This window comes from Chlorocebus sabaeus, chromosome 20, assembly GCF_047675955.1.
Source record: "Chlorocebus sabaeus isolate Y175 chromosome 20, mChlSab1.0.hap1, whole genome shotgun sequence".
Lineage (NCBI taxonomy): Eukaryota > Metazoa > Chordata > Mammalia > Primates > Cercopithecidae > Chlorocebus > Chlorocebus sabaeus.
In genome coordinates, this window is record NC_132923.1 from 89,533,096 (window position 1) to 89,554,380 (window position 21,285).

At 49.9% G+C, this 21,285-nt stretch overlaps 1 protein-coding gene and 1 long non-coding RNA gene across 2 annotated transcripts in view; one reads left to right on the forward strand and one right to left on the reverse strand.

The window, feature by feature from the left end:
• Positions 1-497: 497 nt before the first annotated feature.
• Positions 498-2,704, reverse strand: FOXE3 (forkhead box E3). Its single transcript, XM_007978834.3, has one exon. The coding sequence runs from the start codon at positions 2,189-2,191 to the stop codon at positions 1,241-1,243; it is 951 nt and encodes a 316-aa protein (XP_007977025.1). The 5' UTR covers positions 2,192-2,704; the 3' UTR covers positions 498-1,240.
• A 5,940-nt stretch (positions 2,705-8,644) lies between these two features.
• The window catches only part of LOC140709244 (uncharacterized), a 29,896-nt gene continuing 17,255 nt past the window's right edge, over positions 8,645-21,285 (forward strand). Inside the window, exons 1-3 of the long non-coding RNA XR_012089674.1 lie at positions 8,645-8,768; positions 10,052-10,204; positions 11,163-11,258. This is a non-coding gene — a long non-coding RNA (uncharacterized lncRNA). The remainder of the gene's footprint in view (positions 8,769-10,051; positions 10,205-11,162; positions 11,259-21,285) is intronic.

The following is a 21,285-nucleotide window of genomic DNA, read 5'->3' on the forward strand; positions in this document are numbered from 1 at the left end:
TATTTCTCTGGGTGTTGATGGTTGGATTAATGACTCTCCCCACTGGCCCACAACCTCCATGAAGCAGGGATTTTGCCCATTCATTCAGTGATATTTCCCCAGTGCCTAGCACAGGCTCGGCACATTAACTAACTGGAACAGTGAATCAACGGCCAGTGCTTCTTTATCCATGGGAGCTGGGAATAATCCCAGACAGCAGGCAACCTGCTGCTCAGATACATTCACACAAGTGTGTACACACACATGCCCAGCTCATCTCGTCTCTACTGGGCTGCGATGCAGGAGATGGCATTGACTAGTCCTACTATGTGCACGGCTATGGCTGAATCACTTCCTTTTTAAAACAAATTCGTGTTAGCCACTAATCCTGCTGAAGAATCACTTCCTAATCCCATTTAATGAACTTCTGATTGATGTCTCACAAGGAGGTTCACCCCATGTGGCAACCCAAGATCTAGAACAAAGCTCACCCGGTCTCCCCAGACCACTCCCCCAAGTCACCAGCCAGCACACCAAGCCCAGAAAAAGGTTTCTTTCTTTTTAATTAAACCAACTTTAATTAAAAATAATAATAACCCAATAAGTCCTAAGTTTTCCAGGGAGTGGGGCAGACCTAAAGGCCCACCAACTCCCCTTTCAGTCATGAGCCCTGGTGCTGCCTGTCTCTGAAATCTCCAAGAAGCGTCCTCAGGGCGTGAAGAAGGCAGCCAGGTGTGTCTACGTGAAACGGGGGCTCTTACCCAGGAAGAAACTGAGGGCAGACAGGTAAGTGGAGGTGGGGGGCAAACTTGTAGGGAAATGAAGGGACTCTAGCGAGTAAGTCATGAACCCAGGAGTCTGACCTCTAACGTGTCGGAAAAACATGAGAGAAGGTTGATGAAGTGCAGTCGGTGGAGGAGACGGCTTGGGATCACAGATCTGTCTTGCAAAGGCTTGGAACTCACCAGGAAACCTGGGGTGGGGGGCGCCGCAAAGCTGGGGGCGCTCACAAGTGGAGGGAGAAGAAATGAGAGACTGGCAGGTCACAGGGGACGCTTCTGTCCGGTGGCGAGATGGTGGGAGCCTCCCCAGGGATGGGGGACGGAGAAGGGTGTAGCAGGAGTCTGAGTCCAGGAGGCCAAGACGAGAGGCGCTGGGTGTGCTCCAAGCCAGGGTGGGGGCAGAGGTGGGGCGCTCGCGGGCGGCGCCGCAGGCCTGGGGCGGGACAGGTCGCACAGGTGCCTTCCCTTGTGGCGCAGGCTCACAGGTAGCGCTCCAGCCCCTGCGCGAAGCCCGGCTGCCTCAGGTAGGCCTCTCCCGGGGTGAGCGGGCCGAGCGCGGCTGCCGGCCCGGCCAAGGCCAGGAGGGGCTCAGCGGGCAGCGGGCCGGGGCGCGTCGCGGGCAGCACCAGGCGGTCAGGGGCCTGCGAGTAGAGTGGCGGGGAGGCGGCGGTCGCGCAGGGCGGGAAGGCGGCGGCGGCGTCGGGCGCGGCGCAGCAGGGCGGCTCCGGAGCGCCCAGCCCCGCCAGCTCCGGCTGCAGGCTCACCAGGCTGTCGACGCTGAACAGGCGCGCAGGCGGCGCGGGGCCCGGGCCGGCAGGGGGCGGCGGCGCCAGCAGCGCTGGGCCGGGCGCGGGCGCGTAGGGCGCGTAGGGGAAGGGGAGCGGCGGCCCCGGCGGCGCGGCCGGGTGAGCGGGCAGCTCGGCGCGCTTGAAGCGCTTGCGGCGCCGCAGGAAACTGCCGTTGTCGAACATGTCGGCGGCCGCGGGGTCCAGCGTCCAGTAGTTGCCCTTGCCCGGATTGCCCGGCTCGCGGGGCACCTTGACGAAGCAGTCGTTGAGCGTGAGGTTGTGGCGGATGCTGTTCTGCCACTTGCGCGGGCTGTCACGGTAGAAGGCAAAGCGCTCGGTGATGAAGCGGTAGATGGCGGCCAGCGTGAGGCGGCGACCCGGGGCGTGCGCCAGGGCCATGGCGATGAGCGCGATGTACGAGTAGGGAGGCTTCCCGCGCTGCAGGGGCCGCCGCCGCCGCCGCCCTGGGCCGGGCGCGGGCGTGGGGGCCGCCTCCCCGCGGCCAGCCGCTGCCTCCTCGGGCTCCCGCCCTGGCTCGGCTCCTGCGAGGGGCGACGGCGGCGGCCCCGACGGCGCGACCGCTGGCAGAGCCGGGAAGCCCGAGAACGCGGCGGGCGGATCCATGTCGCTGCGCCCGGCCATCGACTGCGGCAGCCCCTGCCCGCGCGACTCCGGGACGGCAGGGGCCGCCGACCCGCTTTATATGGACACTGCCACCTCCCCCCGCGCCACCGCCAGGGGAGAGGGCTCAGGCCTTCCCAGCTGGCCAGCGCCTCCCCTCTAATTTCCTCTCCCAGCCCCCTTACTCTGTTCACGGTGCCCTCCTCCATTTCGCCCCTCCCTTTCTGCCTTTGGATTAGTTTTTCCCAGACCCAGACTTACCCCTTCCCCATCTCGGTTAGGTCAGCCCCTGGCCCTGGCCCCATCGCACTGTATTTGGTCAGTCCCCTTCCCTTTCCACCCCTCCCTCTACCCCCTCTCCTTTGGATCATTCCCAATCACAAATCCACCCATTCACTCTCCCAGCCCCCTCCCCATTTTGCTCCTCCCAGTAGTCGGTCCCCTCATCCTCCTCCTGGTCCTTCCATCCCCAGCTGGGACAGAAATGAAGGCTGCCTTGCCAGCCCTCAGTATCCTGATGGGGAGGTGTCAGGCCCACTTGCAGACATTAGGGAACCTGGGCCAAGGTAATGAAGGAGCGGGGCAGGACAGAGCCAGGCCGGTTTTGTCTCTGGGAGGATGTTTGGCTGCTCCAGATCAGGGTCACCATCTCGCCTCTCTGCCACCCCCCTCCCCCATACCCCTGTCCTGCCCTCCCTCCAGGCCTTGAGAGCATTCTCTGAAAAAACAGAATCGTGGAAAGTGGTGCAGCCGCTTTAAATCAAGAGCTCCCAGGAAATCCACAACTTGGAGTTGCCTTTCTGGCTGCCTCCTCTCCACACCCCTCCTGTTGGAGAAAACAGCTTCTGTTAGCGCGCGCCCACCCCCCCCCCCCCCCCCCACACACACACAGTACAAAATGTAGGCTTCCACAGGCTGGGGATCTGAAAGAGCCGCATTCTGACCCAGAAACACCACACATCTCACTGGGGATGGGGGTCTTTGGCAGTGTTTGTTAAAAACTCAGTCTGAGAAATTCCACCCACAACTGCCATCCAGAGGGATGCAGCACCCAGCCTATTTTGGGAAACCTCTTCTCCAAGGAGACAGGAGAGACCCATCCCCAGCTCAGAGGGAACCACAGAGTGAAGGAGACTTGTCTTAAAGTGCATTGTCCTGGGGACAGGCAGATCAAGGGACTTGGATATGGAGCAGGGCTGGAAGGACAGTGAGCCCACTGAGGTACCTGAGTTTAAGGGGAGTTCAGTCTCAGGGCCTTGCAAGTGCAGTCAGCACTTGAGAGCCAGGGCCTCCCTACATTTGGGGTCATGGGTGTCTCACTTGCCCCATCCTAATCCCCCAGCCATGCTATAGAGTATCCCCAGGTATAGGTGACCAAAGCTAGTTACAGCAGGCCTGTAAACTCCAAACTCAAAATCCAGTTCAAAATCCAAATGCAAAGCATGGAGCTCAAGGGCCCCTCTCTCAGCTCCAATCTCAGCTGATGACATCACAGCCACCATTACTGAGCATTTTGTATTTGGTAAACACTTTATGTACATTATTGCACTTAAGTTTGGGCACCCCATGAAGTGAGTACTGTTATTATTCCTGTTTTGCAAATGAAGAAACTAAGGTTCTGAGAGGTTAAGTGGTTTCCCTGACTTCACACAGCTAGTAGTAAGTGGTAGAGCTGGAATTAAATGTGAAGTTCAAAGCTCTGGCACCCCACTTTTCTAAGAATGCCATCCTTTAAAGCTGAGCTGAGACATTAGAAAATTAAGAGTATTTCCAGCTCCAACACCTTCAGCTACCAAGGTAAATTCTTAGCTTCTCTCCTCACCTTCTGGTCAGCATATCCAGGTGCCCATTGGGCATAACCACATGGATATTTCAAGGTATCTCAAACCCAAATGTCCTAAATGAAATGCATCTCTTCCTGTACCCAGTACATCCTCCAGCCCTGGCCGGCTCTCCTTCCAGCATTCTATATCTCAGCAAATGGACCACTCCCTTTTCCTTCCCACCACCACCAGATCAAAGTGTGGTTATCATCATCTTGGGCTCCTTCCTCCCCACTCACTCTCCACATTCAGACAACTGCAAGTCCCATCAATTCCACATGGATCCCAGATCCATCTCTCCTTCAGTTCTCCTGGCCTCAGTTCAGCCTTCATCACTCACCAAGTACTTCTGGACCAGTCCCTTAGCGAGTGCTCCGGGCAAGACAGAGATGAAGACAAAATCTGATGGAGAGATAGACAATTGCCAGTTATAGTAGAGGTGGTCAGAGGGGCTACAGAAGCAGAGAGGAAAGAGATGACATTTGGAGATCTAGAGATAATCCCTCACCCACAACAATGAAGAGTCAGCTCAGTTTATATTCTAGCAGGTCCTGCCTCAGAACCTTCTTCAACCTCCCCACCCTGCATTCTTTTTTCTTTTCTTTTCTGTTTTGTTTTGTTTTGTTTTGTTTTGTTTTTGAGACATAGTCTTGCTGTGCCACCCAGGCTGGAGTGCAGTGGGGCTATCTGGGCTCACTGCAACCTCTGACTCCCAGGTTCAAGCGATTCTCCTACCTCAGCCTCCCAAGTAGCTAGGACTACAGGCGCCCACCACCACGCCCGGCTAATTTTTGTATTTTTAGTAGAGATGGAGTTGCGTCATGTTGGCCAGGCTGCTCTTGAACCACCCGCCTCGGCCTCCCAAAGTGCTGGGATTACAGGCATGAGCCACCGCACCTGGCCCCACCCTGCATTCTACCACCTGAAGGTAGGCCATATGGAACATAAGATAGTGCAGTCACAATGCCCAGCTCACCAAAGAAGACAAGACAAGCCACTGCAGCATCAGGAAATCTAGCTTCAGGAGCAGAGTGACCTGGGGCCACTTCTCATTTGAGCCTCAGTGAGCCTCAGTTTCCTCAAACAGAATAATGGAAGCAATCATGCCCTGTCTCAGCATTTTGAGAGCCAAATGAGATCATGTATGAAAGTGCCTGGCCCACAATGGCACTTAGCAAGAGGTGCTTTCTTTTCCTACTACACAATTGGCATAATCAGTATTAACCCAGGGGAAGGAGAGAGGCAGGGCCAGAGAAGTTATTTCAGCACCTGCATATTTTCAACCAGGTGCAACATAATCCTGCAGCTAGACTCAAGGGCAGACCAGAGCTGACAAGGTTCATACACCACCTTTCCCACCTTCCCTTAGGGATGAAGCCCCTCTGAAGCACCCACCACAGCCTCCATCTCACACCTCCAGGGAGTGAGGGGGTTGAGGGAAAAGTGGCTTTTATTACCACCTGTAGCTACGTGCAGTTTCCTTGTACTTTCAGTTTTCTGGTCAATGTGTAGAGCCTAGGACATAGTACATGTTCAATAAATGAAACTGAATGTGTGGTTGGCTATGCTAATCCTGGGAAGGGTGGGGGTGGGGAGCTAGGCCAAAGGGGTGAGAACCCAGACTTTTCCAGTTCTTTGTGCCTGTCTGGCCCCCTCCATTGGGCCTGCTTCCCGGAGCTGGAGCCGAGCAGGCCGGTGTTAGGGGGCGGCCCAAGGGCTAATCCGTGTTTTCAGCGTGGCTGGGCCCTCTTTTCACAGGCCCTGGGCCGGACGTGATGCGGCTGAGCATCCGGGCATAAGATGGCCAGTGAAGGCGGCCCCTTTCTCATGGGCCTGGATTCCAGGCGGCCCAGCGTCTGAGTGGAGCCCCTGGGGCGGGAGGAACACAGTGGCTGGGCTGGGCAGTCCTTTGTCTGACCACACTGGGTGGATATTCGGGCTGGCAGGAGGGATTAATGGCCAGGGATTGGCCCTGGGGCCGGCCTTCCCACTGCCCTTTGGAGGCCAAAGGCCCAGGTCAGGGCACACAGCGTCGATGACTCTCTAGATAGGAGTGGAAATTCCCACCCTTGTCCAAAGCTGTTAGCACTAGCCCCCAAGACTCCCTTCCCCCAGCTCCAGTTCTGCAAAGGCACCACTAGCCAAGACAGACCTTGAGGCAAGGAACATGGGGTGGGGGCCAGGGCTTCCCAACTACTCTGCCTAGGAGAAAGGGCTGAGGCAGAAAGCCCTTTCAGGTACTTGACCCAAGACACCCATCCTCATGATTGCCCTTCAGAGCTCTGGGAAGAAAGAGCCATGTTAACTCAGTGAGTGCCCAAGGGACCAGCCTGAGGCTCCTGAAGGCTTCCTGGAATGTTCCTCAAACACTTTTAGTTTGAGGCTATCCCAGAGTCATTTATTTCTAAAGCCCTCCATCACAGCTTCCACCAGTCTCAGAGCCCAGAGGCTGCAGAAGGGGCTCTGGAGCCAAGGAAATCTCAGAGATTCCCCAACACCATCTCTTGCCACTCAGAGGTCCTGAAGGCTGCTGCAGGGCTTCCTCCCTCTTACACCCAAAACTAGAGCTGCCCAGGATACTGCTTGTTCCTCAGAAGCCCGAGGCAGGCAGTTTCCCGCTGGCTGGGGGGCATCCTGGGACCCGCCTCTGGCAAGGCCTTTTCTAACCAGACTGCTCCTGAACTAGGGATGACAGCCACAGCCCCATCCTTACCAGCAGGGTCTGACTCCAGAGGGCCTGAGCCAGGCTCAGGAAAGGTAGCAGGTACAGGCCTGACTCTGGAGAGAGCGTCAGGGAGTAACCCAGGAGGAGGATGCCCCCTTTGTGATTCTTTATTCCTCATGCTCTTTCATTTAGCAAATTCCAGTCATCTGTGTCCAGGCTGCCCTGGGTGCTGGATCCTATGGTGAGTCAGACTGTTCTCTGCCTTCACTGTGCTCAGGAGGAAGCAGCCCCTGAACTTCCCCCATAAAAGGTAGTTGGTGTATGGTGTGGGTAGAATGAGGACTGCAGGAAGAAGAGACCTTACGCTGTCTGCAAAGTGGGGAATGCATCCCGGAAGGGGTAAAGCTGCAGACGGCCAAGTGAGGAAGGCCCCAGACTGGATTAGGGGCTCAATCTCGGTGGCTCCGTAACATCTCCATCACTGCGCTTACCTTATCATGTTATAATTGTTCCTTCGTGTGTCTGTCTGCCCCATTCAACTTTGTATGCGTTGAGGGCACATACCATGTGTCACTCAACTTTGGATCCCTGGTACTTAGTATAGTGCCTGGGAGAAGTTGATGAGCAATAAATATGTATCAGATGGGTGGAAGGTTGATGGCCGAATACCAGGTGGAGGCAACTTTGGGTGCAAAATCTGAAGGCAAGTGTGTATTGTCCATTCTGGGATGTGCAAGATTTTTTGGGAAGTGTTTTTCTTAGAGTTACACAAGTTATATGTGTAAAGTTCTTAGAACACTGCCTGGTACATATCAGTGCTGTGTAACTGTTAGCTGTTGTTGCTACTGGTATTCACTGTGGCTGGTGTAGACTGCCAAGGGACTGAGACAGGAAAGTAAACGGGCTCAGATTGGAGATGACTTTATGTGCTGGACCAAGTAGGACCTTTCTAGAGACAGGGAGTCTGAAATGTTTCCAGCCGGGGAGTGACATGATCAGATGTCTCATTTAGGTCACTCAGTCTACCAGGGGATGGGCTAGAGAGGGAAGAGGCTAGAGGCTAAGAGACCAGGTAGAAGGCTGACCATGTGATGAGGTGTGAACCAAGGCTGTGGCTCTGAGCCACACCATACATTTGCCTCCCCTTCACTCAAGATGAGGATGGAGAGAGAACCTTCAGCCATCCATCTCAGATGGTGGCTTAAACATTGCCCTGTCACACAGTCCAGAAACTGGCCATCATCCTCTCCTTTCTCTCCCTCTCCAGCCACCTCCAGTCTCAAGACCTGCTGGTTCTCAGAAAGTTCTGTTGAATCCATTCTCTTCACTGCAGACTGCAGCAGCCTCCTGGCTGGTCTCCCTGCGTCCTCCTTGGATTCCTTCACTCAGCAGCTAGAGCAATGCTTCATCTGTGGCCCCTGCTTAAACACCTCCAGTGGCTCCCCGTCACTCTCAGTGCTCAGGCCCCATCATCAGCATGGCTGGCAGGCACCACACAACTGGCCAGTGGACCCCTCCTTCCTCATTTCTCACTGCCCTCCCTGTTCCCTGATTCCCTGCAACACACAAATTCTATACTGAGCCAAATAAGTGCCAAGTCTCCTCCCACTCTGCGTTTTTGCTAATCAAAATTACAACAACCTGACTGGCCAGCTTTAGATACAAATACAGTCTCATGTATTTGTCTAACTAGCCCTTCCATCTCTAAGACCTTTATAGCAACAAGTCTCATCTTTCCCTGTGAAAAAGTCCATTTCCACATTGTCAAACAAATAAGCAAATGAAAACCCAGAGAGTTTTCCCATTCAAAGGTAGAGAGGAAACTAATTACTTTTCCCACTGGCCGCTCTGCCAGGAGGGCCCTTTCTTCCCGGACCTGCCTGGTGTACTCCTGCTTGTCCCTTGAGAACCACTCACAGAAGATAACCATTTCATCTGCTAGAAAACATTTCCCAATTCCTTGCTCCTTCTCCAGGCAAAAGGCCCGCTGGCACCTCTGGCCTGACGGTACCCAGAAAGACTGGATCACATGCTCCATGCCTGCCTCTCCAGAGGAATGGGAGCAATTCCTCCTTGAACCCTATGATAGGCTGCAGAGGGGCATGGCTCGGTGAGCATCTGTTGAGTGCCTGACTGACTACCTTGCTGAATGAATAAGTGAATGAATGAATGACCACACCTGTCTGGAAAGGTAAAAGGTCCATGTGCTGGCTTCCAGCTAGGAATCTGCCTCCTGCCCTCACTGCCACTGCTCAGCTCTGTGGTCCTGGGCCAAGACCCCCCATGTGGGCCTTGCTTCAGCAGGGTCCAGGCTCAGCTCTGGCTCCAACAATGCTGGCTCAGCCCTGAGGGTGTAATTCCAGCCGCTCCTAAACCACACACAAGGCATCTGAAGTATGTTCCGTGTCATTTCGAGCTGTCAGCGTTCTGACATCCACCTCGCCCCTGCACCCTAGGCAATCTCCGTGCTCTCAGGCCTCCCTGCTTCTCATTTCCAGGGAAGCCGAAGGGGAGTGGTGCTGTCAGCAGGCTGCCAGAGCAAAGGGAACCCAAGGTGGAGAAGACTGAGTTTGAATCCACCATTCATGTACTGTGTGACCCAATGCAAGTTGCACACCTCCTGTGACCCATGTTAGGCACATAAGCCCCTCGTACTTGAAGGACTCTAAGATGATCTGGGCCCCTTAGCTAAAGGCATCTGGAAACCATGCGGCACCCAGTGCTGTCTATAAACTGCATGCACAGTGTGTCTCTCACACACAGTCTGAATGTTTTTCAAATGGATGTAGATGCTGCTGTGATTGATAAATGCAACCACATTTAAAAGTTTGGCAGTTGTTTTTATTTTTGTCATGATTTTTGGTCCATCAATGGATACTAAAAGCATAACTACAATCACATGAGGTAGCTGGGAGGTATTTTTTAAATCCCCATTCTTAAACTATTGCTAGAATCCAATATGTCTTCTTTACAGTTTTGGACATGGAGGTCCAGAAAGGGGAGAGGCTTGTCTAAAGTCCTGAAGCAAGTTAGTTCATAGCCTAGAACTGTAACCACACTGCACTCACCCCTTTGCCCAGCCCCCACCCAGCTCCTCCTTCTCTGCACTTATTCAACAGTATTTATTCAGTACCTGATTTGTGGCAGACTCTATGTTAGGCACCAGGGAGCCAAAAATGAAGACCAAGGATTCTTACTCTCAGGAGCTGACATTTGGGGGAGGGTGGTGGTTATGCACGGAGGGACACATTACACAGATTTGTCCTAAGTGTTAAAAGAAGCCGTTGAAGAACCTCAGTGAGAAAGTGGTATAAAGCTCCTGTTGATTGAAGAACTTGAGTGAGAAAGTGGTAATAATTTGGCAAGCTGCTCATATGTGTCTGGCCTCTCCAGTTGCTCTTAGCTCCTGAGGGCAAAGCCTGGGCCTCATCCTCTTGTGGATCCAGGAGAGCAGTAGCTGAAGAGAAAGAGGAAGAAAAGGAGTGGCTAGAAAAGAAAGTTTATTTCCACTGCAGGAAGCTGAGAAATGTCCCAAGCAGGAATCAGGTAATAAGACTCTGTGAAAAATCATCTGGCTGGGTGACCTGGGACAATCATCTTGACCATCATGAGCATCAGTTTCTCCTTTAGAGGACTGTTTTTGTTCTTTTTTTTTTTTTTTTTAATACTTTAAGTTCTAGGGTACATGTGCATAACGTGCAGGTTTCTTACATATGTATACTTTTGCCATGTTGGTGTGCTGCACCCATCAACTCATCAGCACCCATCAACTTGTCATTTAGATCAGGTATAACTCCCAATGCAATCCCTCCCCCCTCCCCCCTCCCCATGATAGGCCCCGGATGTTTTTGTTCTTTAGCAACATTCACCTTCCACAAAATGTTAAGTCTCTATCACCTCAGAAAAGCCCCAGCGTGGGGGCTAAATGGGGAGGGGTTAAGAAGAGAGAGGGAGGAAAGGGAGATTTCGGTGGCTACAAAAACAGGGACTGGTGATCTGGAGCCAGTTCCAACTAGCTTGTGAGACTATGCATCTCATCCCAACACTGCTTTTGGTGACATCATGGTCGTAGTTTGAAATCGGCCACAGTGGGAGTATTTACACCACAGAAATTGACGAACGCTACCAATCAGAGTGCCCCCCACCAGCCAGAAATCTAGCTGTTAAACACTCACCAGCCCACCACTTGGCAAGACTGCAATGATTAAAATCATAAAGATCAGACAAGACTGAGACTCCCATCTGGCTCAGTCAGCAAGCTTCAGGAAGGGAAGGTCTAGCGGGTGGAGCCACCAGGGAGAAGGGGCATACACATTTACCTCTCCTCTCCCTGGGACCCCTTAGGCTCACTCACAGAACTTAGTGTCTGTGCCAAGCACTAGACCAGAGTCTTACGTAATTTCTTTAATCCTTTAAGCAGCTCCGTGAATCAGGCCTGACTCTCCCTATTACATCCTGACTTCTAAAGGAGACATACGATTTGATTCAGTAATTCCCCTTCTAGGAATTCATCCTGAGGAGATGTGCCGAGTGATGTATGTTCAAAGATGCTCATCACTGTGTTATTTATCACAGAGGAAAACTTGAACAATATCCTGAGGTAAGTTTGGATCCATTCCTTGGAACACTAGGAAAACATTAAAAGAGCTATTTTTGAGGAATTTTTAATGAAGTGAGAAAATGTTCATGATATAATATTAACTATAAAAAGGGTATCAGTTATACAGCATGATTCCAATGTTCATATACATATATATACACACACATACACACATATATACATCAAAAGAGAAAATACACCAAAATATCAACAGTTTTATCTCTGGGTGATGGATTTGGGGTGATTTTTATTGTTTCTTTATCTTCTTAGGAATTTAAACTATGAACATTATTCACCATGTTGTGCTCTTGTGACACATGCACTTTGCTGTATATATGCTAATCCTTCAACGGATTTTAAAAATATGTCCATAGTTAATATACAAAAAGCCAATAACAGTGGTTGCTTCAGGCCGGGCACGGTGGCTTATGCCTATAATCTCAGCACTTTGGGAGGCCGAGGAGGACAGATCACAAGGTCAGGAGTTCAAGACCAGCCTGGCCAACAGAGTGAAACCTCATCTCTACTAAAAATACAAAAATTAGCTGGGCATGGTGACACGCGCCTGCAGTCCCAGCTACGCGGGAGGCTGAGGCAGGAGAATCACTTGAACCCAGAAGGCACAGGTTACAGTGAGCCGAGATCGCACCACTGCACTCCAGCTTGGGTGACAGAGCGAGACTTTGTCTCAAAAAAAACAAAAAACAAAAAACAGTGGTTGCTTCATGAGGAGAGAACTGTGTGGCTATGAAACAGGAAGGAGAGGGAGACTTTAACTCTTTACTATTTGCATCTTTTGAATTTGGAATCATGTGAGTTACGTAACCTACTCAAAAATTATTTAATTACGTTTTCAAAAAAAAATAAGCTACAAGAATGCATACATTATTTAACTAGGAAAAAATGTTAATTTCAAAAACCATCCCCAGTTTACGGATGAGAGAACAGAAGGTCGCAACTGTGGAAGGAGCCCAGTTACCCAGCTAGAAGATAGCTCCAATGCCAGTACACATCCAGTGACAGCAATTCCTGAGTGTGTTTGAAGAATTGAGTTTGCAAATTACTGCCTCCCTATAGACTCATTATTATTTCATAGATGCAAAAACTGAAAACACCCAAATTTAGAACCCACCTCCCTCACCACTTTCCCCACTCCCAGCCTAGCACCTCTTCTCTCACCAGCCCACCAGGCCAACAGGCATAGTCTCTACAACAGTCTGTTAAGGAAAGGATAATCTACACTGTCCCTGTGAGGCCCAGGGAGGACAGTCACTCACCCCAAGCCCCTCAGCGGGACATATATCTCTCAAAAGACTGTAACTCTAGAAACAGTCCAGAACCTTGGGCGAGAGGAAGGAAGGACCCTCCCAGAGGCAGGGAGCAACATCTGGAACAGTTTGTGCCTTTGGAGCAGGCGTGCAGTCGTTAGTAGGGCTTTGGCATGTTAGGGGCAATAACTGCATATTTTCTCTAGGGTGCATTGTGAGCCTCCTTTGCTCAAAATATAATGAGTATGTCTCCTATAAGGGGAGGAGGGATGTTTACACTCCTCCCTGGCCTGCCTGGGCTGCTCTTCTGCCTTCTGGTTGGCCTTAGGCTCACCTGCCTTCCTATTTTTAGAAGCGTCAGACAGCCCTAGACCAGCCGCTAGATGTCACAGCCAGCTTGGCTTCCCTGATAGGACATGGGACCAGTGGGGCACACTGATGGAGAAAGAATCATTTGCTCCAGTGCTCCTCTGTGGTCAAGAACCACTTCTTTTCATCTATCTGCACTCAAAGACTCTACCCAGGGGATTTTCCAAGCTTAAAAAATGGAGAGGTATTTTGTTGTTATTGTTGTTCCCTAGAAGTTTCATGGGGAAAAATACAAATAAGCTCAAGAAGAGTAGAGATGAACCTGCAGCCTCATCTCTTGTGTCCCTTCCCCTCCCACCCAGGCTGTTGCTTTCTGTCATTCTCCTTTGGGCCCTTACAAAGGTAGGTTCTTCCACTTGTAGTACCTTTCCTTTTCTCTCTGCGCTCACCCCTGTCTGAAAAACTCAGCCATCTTCTCCAGGAAGCCTTCCAAGCAGGGATAAGTCCTCTGATTTCCCCACAGTGCCTGTGCTTCTCTCTGTCACAGCCACCATCACCCACGGTACTGAATCCTTTCTTACCCTTCTCTCCAACCTAACTATATGAGTCTTGAGAACTGGAAAAGTGATTGTTTCTCTAGCAAGATTGCCAGTGTTCAGTATAGGACCAGGGACAGAATAATATGCACAGTAAATGCCAAGTAACTGATTGGCTAATTGACTGAATGAATAAATGAATAAATACAGTAATAAAGTGTCAGAGATGAAAGAGGAGAGGATGGGACCCCATCATTTTACAGCTAAGGAAACCGAGGCTTAGAGAAAGGAAGAAGGTATCATCAGGAAGGAAGTGACAGAATACCAACTCAAACTAACTTAAGAAAAATGTTGGCTGGGCACAGTAGCTCACACCTATAATCCCAGCACTTTGGGAGGCCAAGGCGGGCAGATCACCTGAGATCGGGAGTTCCAGACTAGCCTGACCAACATGGAGAAACCCCATCTCTACTAAAAATACAAAATTAGCTGAGCGTGGCGGCATGCACCTGTAATCCCAGCTACTCAGGAGGCTGAGGCAGGAGAATCGCTTGAACCTGGGAGGCAGAGGTTGTGGTGAGCCAGGATCACGCCATTGCACTCCAGCCTGGGTGACAGAGCAAAACTCCGTCTAAAAAAATAACAACAACAAAAAGAAAAAAAAAAGAAAGAAAAGAAAAGAAAAATGTAGTGAGGAAATGTATTGGCTCATAAATCAGGGCAAGGATGAAACTGGACTTCAAAATGTCTGAAACTGAATGTTCAAAAGTCCTCTTCATGTCAGGTTCACTCTCAGAGGCCACTTTCTCTACAAGGTTGGGGTCTGGTTGTTGGCAGCAACATGCCCCTCTCCTTAGAGTTCTGCAAATGAAGATACAAGAGCTGCAGTTGAGACAAGGCCCCAGAGAAGGATTCTGAGTGGCCCAATGTGGACCCATGCTCACCCCTTGACAATTCACTGTGGAGTATGGCAGCTCCCAACTAGAGGAAGAGCAATTCTCCTGTTATACCCAGACCGTTTGTTCCCCAAAGAAGACCACCAGAGTCCAGAGTCAAAGCCAAGCGGCAAGGATCTTTACTACAAGTTCGAACTTGGTCCCTCCATTCTACAGCATACAAGAGGGCCTCGAACAATGCGAGTGCTTGCTTTTTATAGCCTGATGTAAACAGGATATGTAAAGTTACAGGGAACAAGGTAATTCTCTCGGTTACAGCATTACAATTGGTTAACATTGTACATTTAGCATTCCTTATCGGAGATTTCCCAGGTGATGTTTTTCTGAAGTTTGAAAGAAATATGGAGGAATGTGTTTGTGCGGGGCTCAGGAAGTTGGGAGATATATGGGGGATGTGCCTCATTCCTTTCACTCCCAAACACGTGGGGAATCATAGCTACAACCCTTGGGGGACACCACTGTGAGAGGGACAGCCACTCAATTTAAATCTACTAGGGTCACCAGCATTTCTTGAATAACTCTGTACTCAACCCATGTTAGATATTTTCATACCCATTATCTTACAATAACTCTGTGAGGTAGATATCATTACTCCCATTTTACAGATGAGAAAACTGAAGTTCAGAGAGGGTAAGTAATTGGAGAGTTATGGCATCCAATAGGACGCTTAGTCTCATCCTCCTCTGTGTACAGATGAAGAAACTGCAGCCCCAAGATGGTGGAGATTTGCCTGAAGTCACAGAGTAGGTCAGTAGGATAGTCTAGGAACTAGAAGTCATATGAGCATTTTGTCACACTATATTATAGGTGTGTAATGGGCATCTTTGGGATATCTGCTGTGCTCCCTTCTTTCAGAACAGCCCACTCACCAATCCACATGACTATGAGAAATGACCCCCAGAGGTGTAGCCTAGCAGCCGTGTTTGTTTTATGTGACCCCATGCCACTACCCAAAGCTGATTGGGCCAGGGTTGGACATGCGATTCCGTTACACCAGTCGCCTCCTCTTGGGAATTTGGAGATTGTTTTTACATGGCTGGACCTGTCAGGTGCTGTCAGCAGGCATGTTTTCCTCCATGTGATCTGATTGGTGGAGAAGGTCAGTCCGGGAAGAGAAAAGAGCACAGAGGCAGGGAGAAACTCCTGAGAGCTTTCCCAAGTCTGGGCCAAGTCCTTTTCTGTGTTTGGTTCCTTTAGACTTCCAGTTCCCTTGTAATCACTTCCCCTTTCTTTGTCTAAACTGACTGTAGTGGATTTCTTATGAAAATAGCATCCTAAGATAGCATATAGCAAAGTACCTTTACTAGAAAGGGTGCTGTTGTGTGAAATCATCTCGGTACTTCAGCCATTTGAGATAATCAGATGACAAGGCCAGTGTGGGCCAGAGTGCAGGACTGCTGTGTCCTTGAGGTGATGCAAGGGAGGCTGACTTGAAGGAGCTGAATGTGCGGCCAGGCAGGGAGGTGAAGCAGTGAAGCAGTAAACAAGAAAGAGTTCTTTGGGTCAAAACCATCCAAGGTGTCAAGTGGGTATAGGGAGGGACTGGGAGGCATTAATTCGTGGAGGGGTTTCCCAGGGGTGGTTACAAACCAAATCATTACAGTGAAAGCAGTTATGTCCCCATCCTATGCTCTAGCCTGACCCTGACATCAGAGGCTTTGTCATTTCCTGAACTTGTACCACACTATCCCACCTTTGTGCCTTTCTTCATGCAGTTCTATCTGCCTAGGAGCCCTTCCATCCTACCTCAGCCCAGCTCAAAGGCTGCCTAATCCCTACAGCCTTGCCCTAGCCCAAAGGGAAAATAAGCTCTCTTCTTGTAGGTTCCCACTTGGACCCACTACTGTGTAGTTTATATTATAATTACCTGCGCAAGTACCTGTTTCCCCCACTAGAATGTGAGCCCTGAGGCCAGGACTCTGATCTGATTCATCTGCTTCTCTGTTGCCTAATGCTAGGGCTGGCCCCTGCATAGGTGAAAATTTGCTCAATGCCTGAGTGTGCCCACTGTCCATGCTAACCATGGGAAATAGTAATATGCTTGCTGCCTCCTTATCAACCTCCTACTCCACCTACCAATAAGAGAGAAAGATTTGAGGGGCCAGGAGTCCATCCTCCCATGGTGTGGGGTGGAGTTGGGAGCTGTGTGTAGCTCTGCATATGTGTTGCATGTGTGTATGTGTATGTATGGGTATGTGCAGGAGCTCTCTCTAGGTTGTAGTCAAGGAGGGCTTCCCCCAGAGGAAGGCCATGGGCAGAACCACAGGGCCTAGCTGTGTGTGCCACCCCCTGCTCCAACTCTTCATTCTAGTGGCATGGTCCTATAGGCCAACAGGCATCAGGCCGGGAGGCTGATGGGAGATTTAGTTAATTGCAACAAAGCCAAGCGTCCTGGGGCACAGTAGAGATCGGTCTAATCTGTCAAATTCTGCCCCTGAAAGATCCTGTTAACCTTTGTTAACCTGCAGTTGTACATTTATGATGATTAGATGCTTCCCTCTTTCATACAGCTCTTCATGCTTACACAGGGCCAGGAGAGAGAACGGAGTGACCAGGTAAAAGGAGGCTGGATGTTAAAAGGTTTGACAAAGAAGAAGGGAGCAGAAAATGAGCTAGCATTTATTGAATATCTGCAGGTTCCAGCTCTGACAAACATTTCACTTGTACCTCCCAACCAGCCTAAGAGCTAGTTATCCCATGTTTATCTTAGAGATAAGGAAGCAAGTACTCCAGCGCCAAGGTGGCTTGCTCCAGAGCACGTGTCTTGGACATGGCAGAGTGGGCACTTGAACACCGTTTGCAGATGGTGCCCTCTGCCTGGAGTCCCATCACCTTTAAAGGGCCTAGAAGTGACAATCTGAGCTTCTCCAGCATCTTTTCCTCCCAGAGCTTTGTGGCTCCAAACCCTCATCACCCTGAACTCCAATCCTCTCACAAACAGCTTTTTGGAGTAACTCACGACAGTGTTCCTGGCTACAGTCAGACCACTGTCATTACACCTGCTACTTCCCTACCTAGCATTTATCCACATGCATCATTCAATTGCTCAGTCCTGTGGGTGACTGTCTGGTGTCTGCTTCTACCGTTAGACCTTAAGTTCCTTGAGGGCGTGGGCTTTATCTTTTTCACTGCTCTATCCCCATTAGTTCATTCACTGAACAAATATTTATTGCCCACTATGTGACAGGCACTGTGCTAGGTGTTTGGGATACAACAGAGAGAGAAAGAGAGAGAGAGAGGATAGAAAACCCCTGCCCTCTGGAGTTTGACCCCTAGAAGAGAGAAATCGACATTAAGCAAGATAAATAAGCAAATTTTGCAGTGTATTGTTTTGGATGGTCATAAGCAATATGGACAGAAATAAAGCAGGATAGTATAATAGAGAAGGAGGGGCCCAATTTTGTGTAAGAAAGTCAGGAAGGGCCTTGGAGGAGGCTAGAGAGGGAGCCATGTAGATACACAAAAAAAGCATTCCAGGCAGTGGGAATACAGTGGGCTAGTACTAAGGTGTGGAGGCAGGAGAGGATCTGGTGTTTTCCAGGAACAGCAAGGAGACCCGTGTGGCTTAAGCAGAGTGAGCAAAGGGCAGGACATGAGAGTCCTGCAGGGCACTGTAAGGTTGTGCCTTTACTCTGATTTGGGAAGGCACTGGAGAGTGACAGAGGAGTAACATGATCTGGTTTAGGTTTTCAAAGGATCATTCTGCCTACTGTATTAAGAATTGATAGTCAAGCTGGGTACAGTGGCTCACGCCTATAATCCCAGCACTTCGGGAGGCTAAAGCTGGAGGAAGGCTTGAGCTTAGGAACAGCCTGGGCAACATAGTGAAACCCCATCTCTACAAAGAATTTAAAAATTAGCCAGGCACGAGAGGCTGAGGCGGGAGGATTGCTTGAGTGTAGGGGTTCAAGGCTGCAGTGAACTATGATCATGCCACTGCACTCAGCCTGGGTGACAGAGTGAGACCCCATCCCTTTTAAAAAATGGAAAAAAAAATTGATAGTCTCTGATGCACATTAGGTATTTAATAGTTTTGAATAAATGAAGGAATTGCACATAGGAGAGTGAGAGGAAAGAAAGAAAGAAATTGCTATGGAGGGAAGATAAACCCAGAGGACACTTACAACCTTGATGCCCAGTGATCTGAGTCTAGTTATAAGGAGCTGAAAGAGGACAGATTTCTGCTGAGCAGAGTGTGAATCTTCTAGCTGTCTGTGTATCTCAGTAAATGTCCCAGGAGATCTAGACTCCTCGTCATGGGAGATGTACAAGTCAGGACTGGATGGCCTCAGGAAAACCTATGAGCTATGGCTTTCCACAGCTAGGAACAGCCTGTGTCCCTCAACCTCCCCTCCAGTCTTTTAGCTCAGATTTTATAAGTGACAGGACTCAGAGATGTTCCTGTCTCCTCCTAAAGGACCTCCACCTGACCTTCAGAATTGTGAGTCTTCTTGGTACATCATGACAGAGGAGACCCAGGAAGCAGGCCTGCAAGGACACCTTGGCTGTGGAGCATTAGGAACAATATTTGGCTGGGACCAGGAGGCTATCCAGGGTAGCGGGCACTCTGTGGCCAGAGTTCTGGATTCCAGGGAGCCAAGGCCAAGGCAGGCCAGAAATTCCTTGCCTTGATTTTTGCCTCTAATTCCTCTCAGAAATGAGGCATGTCCATCTTCAAACACTCGGGTTTTTATGAGGCGATTATGGTGATTACTATAAATCTCCTGTGTGTTGTTTTCAAAGGGGTAATTAAGTGGAGGAACCAGGCACCATTTTCATTTCTCATTAAGTGATTAGGGTTTGTTTGGTAAATCCCGGCATCTGTGGCTAGAGGCAGGCTCTGCTGAGCTTGACTTGGACCATTCACCACCTACACACAAGCTAAGCATCCAGCAACTCCCTTCTGCCCTGGCTTCTCCTAACCTGAAGGAATTAGAAGGAATCCTTTCATTGTGCAGATGAGGAAACTGAGGCACAAAATGGGAAACTGACTCAGCAATATTATACCACGCTAGAGCCAGGTTCTGCCTCCCAGAGCAGAACTCTAGTCAGCACACCATGCTGTCTATCTATAGAAGGAGCTTTCAATAGACTTGTTGCCACTGAGGCAGCTTTGCTTCTGGAAATAGGGAAGGCTCCTTCTTTAGCCTTGGATCATCTTCCCACCTGACTCTTCTTTCTCCTAGAGCCACCACATCAACAAGTATGGCAGACACTGTTGGTTGTCTACCCGACAATCATTTCCCTCTTTCTTTTCCTTTGCCCATTTCTCTCTTGGTTAGGAGAGGGTACAGCCCAATTCTGGCCAATGAGATATGCAGAGATAATACTGGGGGACTTCTGGGTTAAGATTTTCCTCCCTCTTAAAGTCACTCAAGGAGAAAGCCTTTGCTGTCTACTCACTTCTGCTTTTAGATATGGTTGTTTGAAGTGCTGCTTGGAGGCCAGGTGCAGTGGCTCATGCTTGTAATCCCAGCACTTTGGGAGGCCGAGACAGCTGGATCACCTGAGGTCAGGCATTCAAGACCAGCCTGACCAACATGGTGAAACCCCATCTCTACTAAAAATACAAAATTAGCTGGGTGTGGTGGCAGGTGCCTGTAGTCCCAGCTACTTGGGAGGCTGAGATAGGAGAATCACTTGAACCTGGGAAGTGGAGTTTGCAGTAAGCTGAGATCACACTACTGCACTCCAGCCTGGGCAACAGCGTGAGACTCCATCTCAAAAAACAAAAAAAGAAAAAAAAGAAATGATGCTTGGAGCTGAAGCAGTCGTCTTATAACTTGAGGCAACAGGCTAGAAGAAAGCCAATTGTTTTGATTATCTATTACTGCTTTCAAATCACCCCCAAAATTTGGTGCCTTAAAACAATGTATTATTATCTTTCACTATCCTGTAGGTTGACTGGGCTGAACTGAACGGGTCCTACATGAGGGCTCTCACATTCTTGCAGTCTGACCAAGACTCATTTAAAGACTACTGGACTGAATGTCCAAGATGGCTCACCCACATTGCTGGCAGTTGATGCTGCATATTCCCTGGGAATTCATCCGGAGCTCTTGACCTGGTCACTTTCTTCACCAGGGCACCTCCTTATGGCTCAGGTGTCTCACAGCATGGCAGCTGGTTTTCAAGGGCAAGTGTTTTAAGACTAAGACTTTTAAGAAGCCCAGACAGATGCTGCAAGACTAACGACCTAACCTTGAAAGTTCAAAATGTCATTTCCTCCACATTGTATTGGTTAAGCTAGTCACTAAGGCTAGCCCAGATTCAAAGGGAAGAGAATTAGACTGTACTTGTTGATGAGGGAATGGCAAGGTCACACTGCAGAAGAGCAAGTGGTGTGGGAGATATTGTTGTGTCCAAGTATTATATTGGGTAAATACAATCTGCCATGCCTATACCCTTGGGATAATGATATAGTAAGATGGAAAGAGTTGTGGTCCTTGTTATATCTAAGTTACTGCACCATCCCTAGAAGGACTTCTTGTTAAGTAAACAAATAATGTCCTAAAAGTTTAAGCCAGCCGGGCACGGTGGCTCACGCCTGTAATCCCAGCACTTTGGGAAGCCGAGGCAAGCGGATCACGAGGTCAGGAGATCAAGACTGTCCTGGCTAACACGGTGCAACCCCATCTCTACTAAAAATACAAAAAATTAGCCGGGCGTGGCAGTGGGCACCTGTAGTCCCAGCTACTTGGGAGCCTGAGGCAGGAGAATGGCATGAACCTGGGAGGCGGAGCTTGCAGTGAGCCGAGATCACGCCACTGCACTCCAGCCTGGGCGACAGAGTGAGACTGCACCTAAAAAAAAAAGAAAAAGAAAAAAAGATTTAAGCCATTGGAGTTGGGTTTTCTGTGAAAGTTTGGTGCGGGGGGCAAATATGATTGGAGAAGGCCTTCTGGAGGAGGCGGGACTTAAACTGGACATTTCAAGACCATTTCACATTCTTAGACTT

Excerpts from the sequence above, each read along its gene's own strand:
- FOXE3 (XM_007978834.3), bottom strand. The coding sequence starts at position 2,191 with ATGGCCGGGCGCAGCGACATGGATCCGCCCGCCGCGTTCTCGGGCTTC.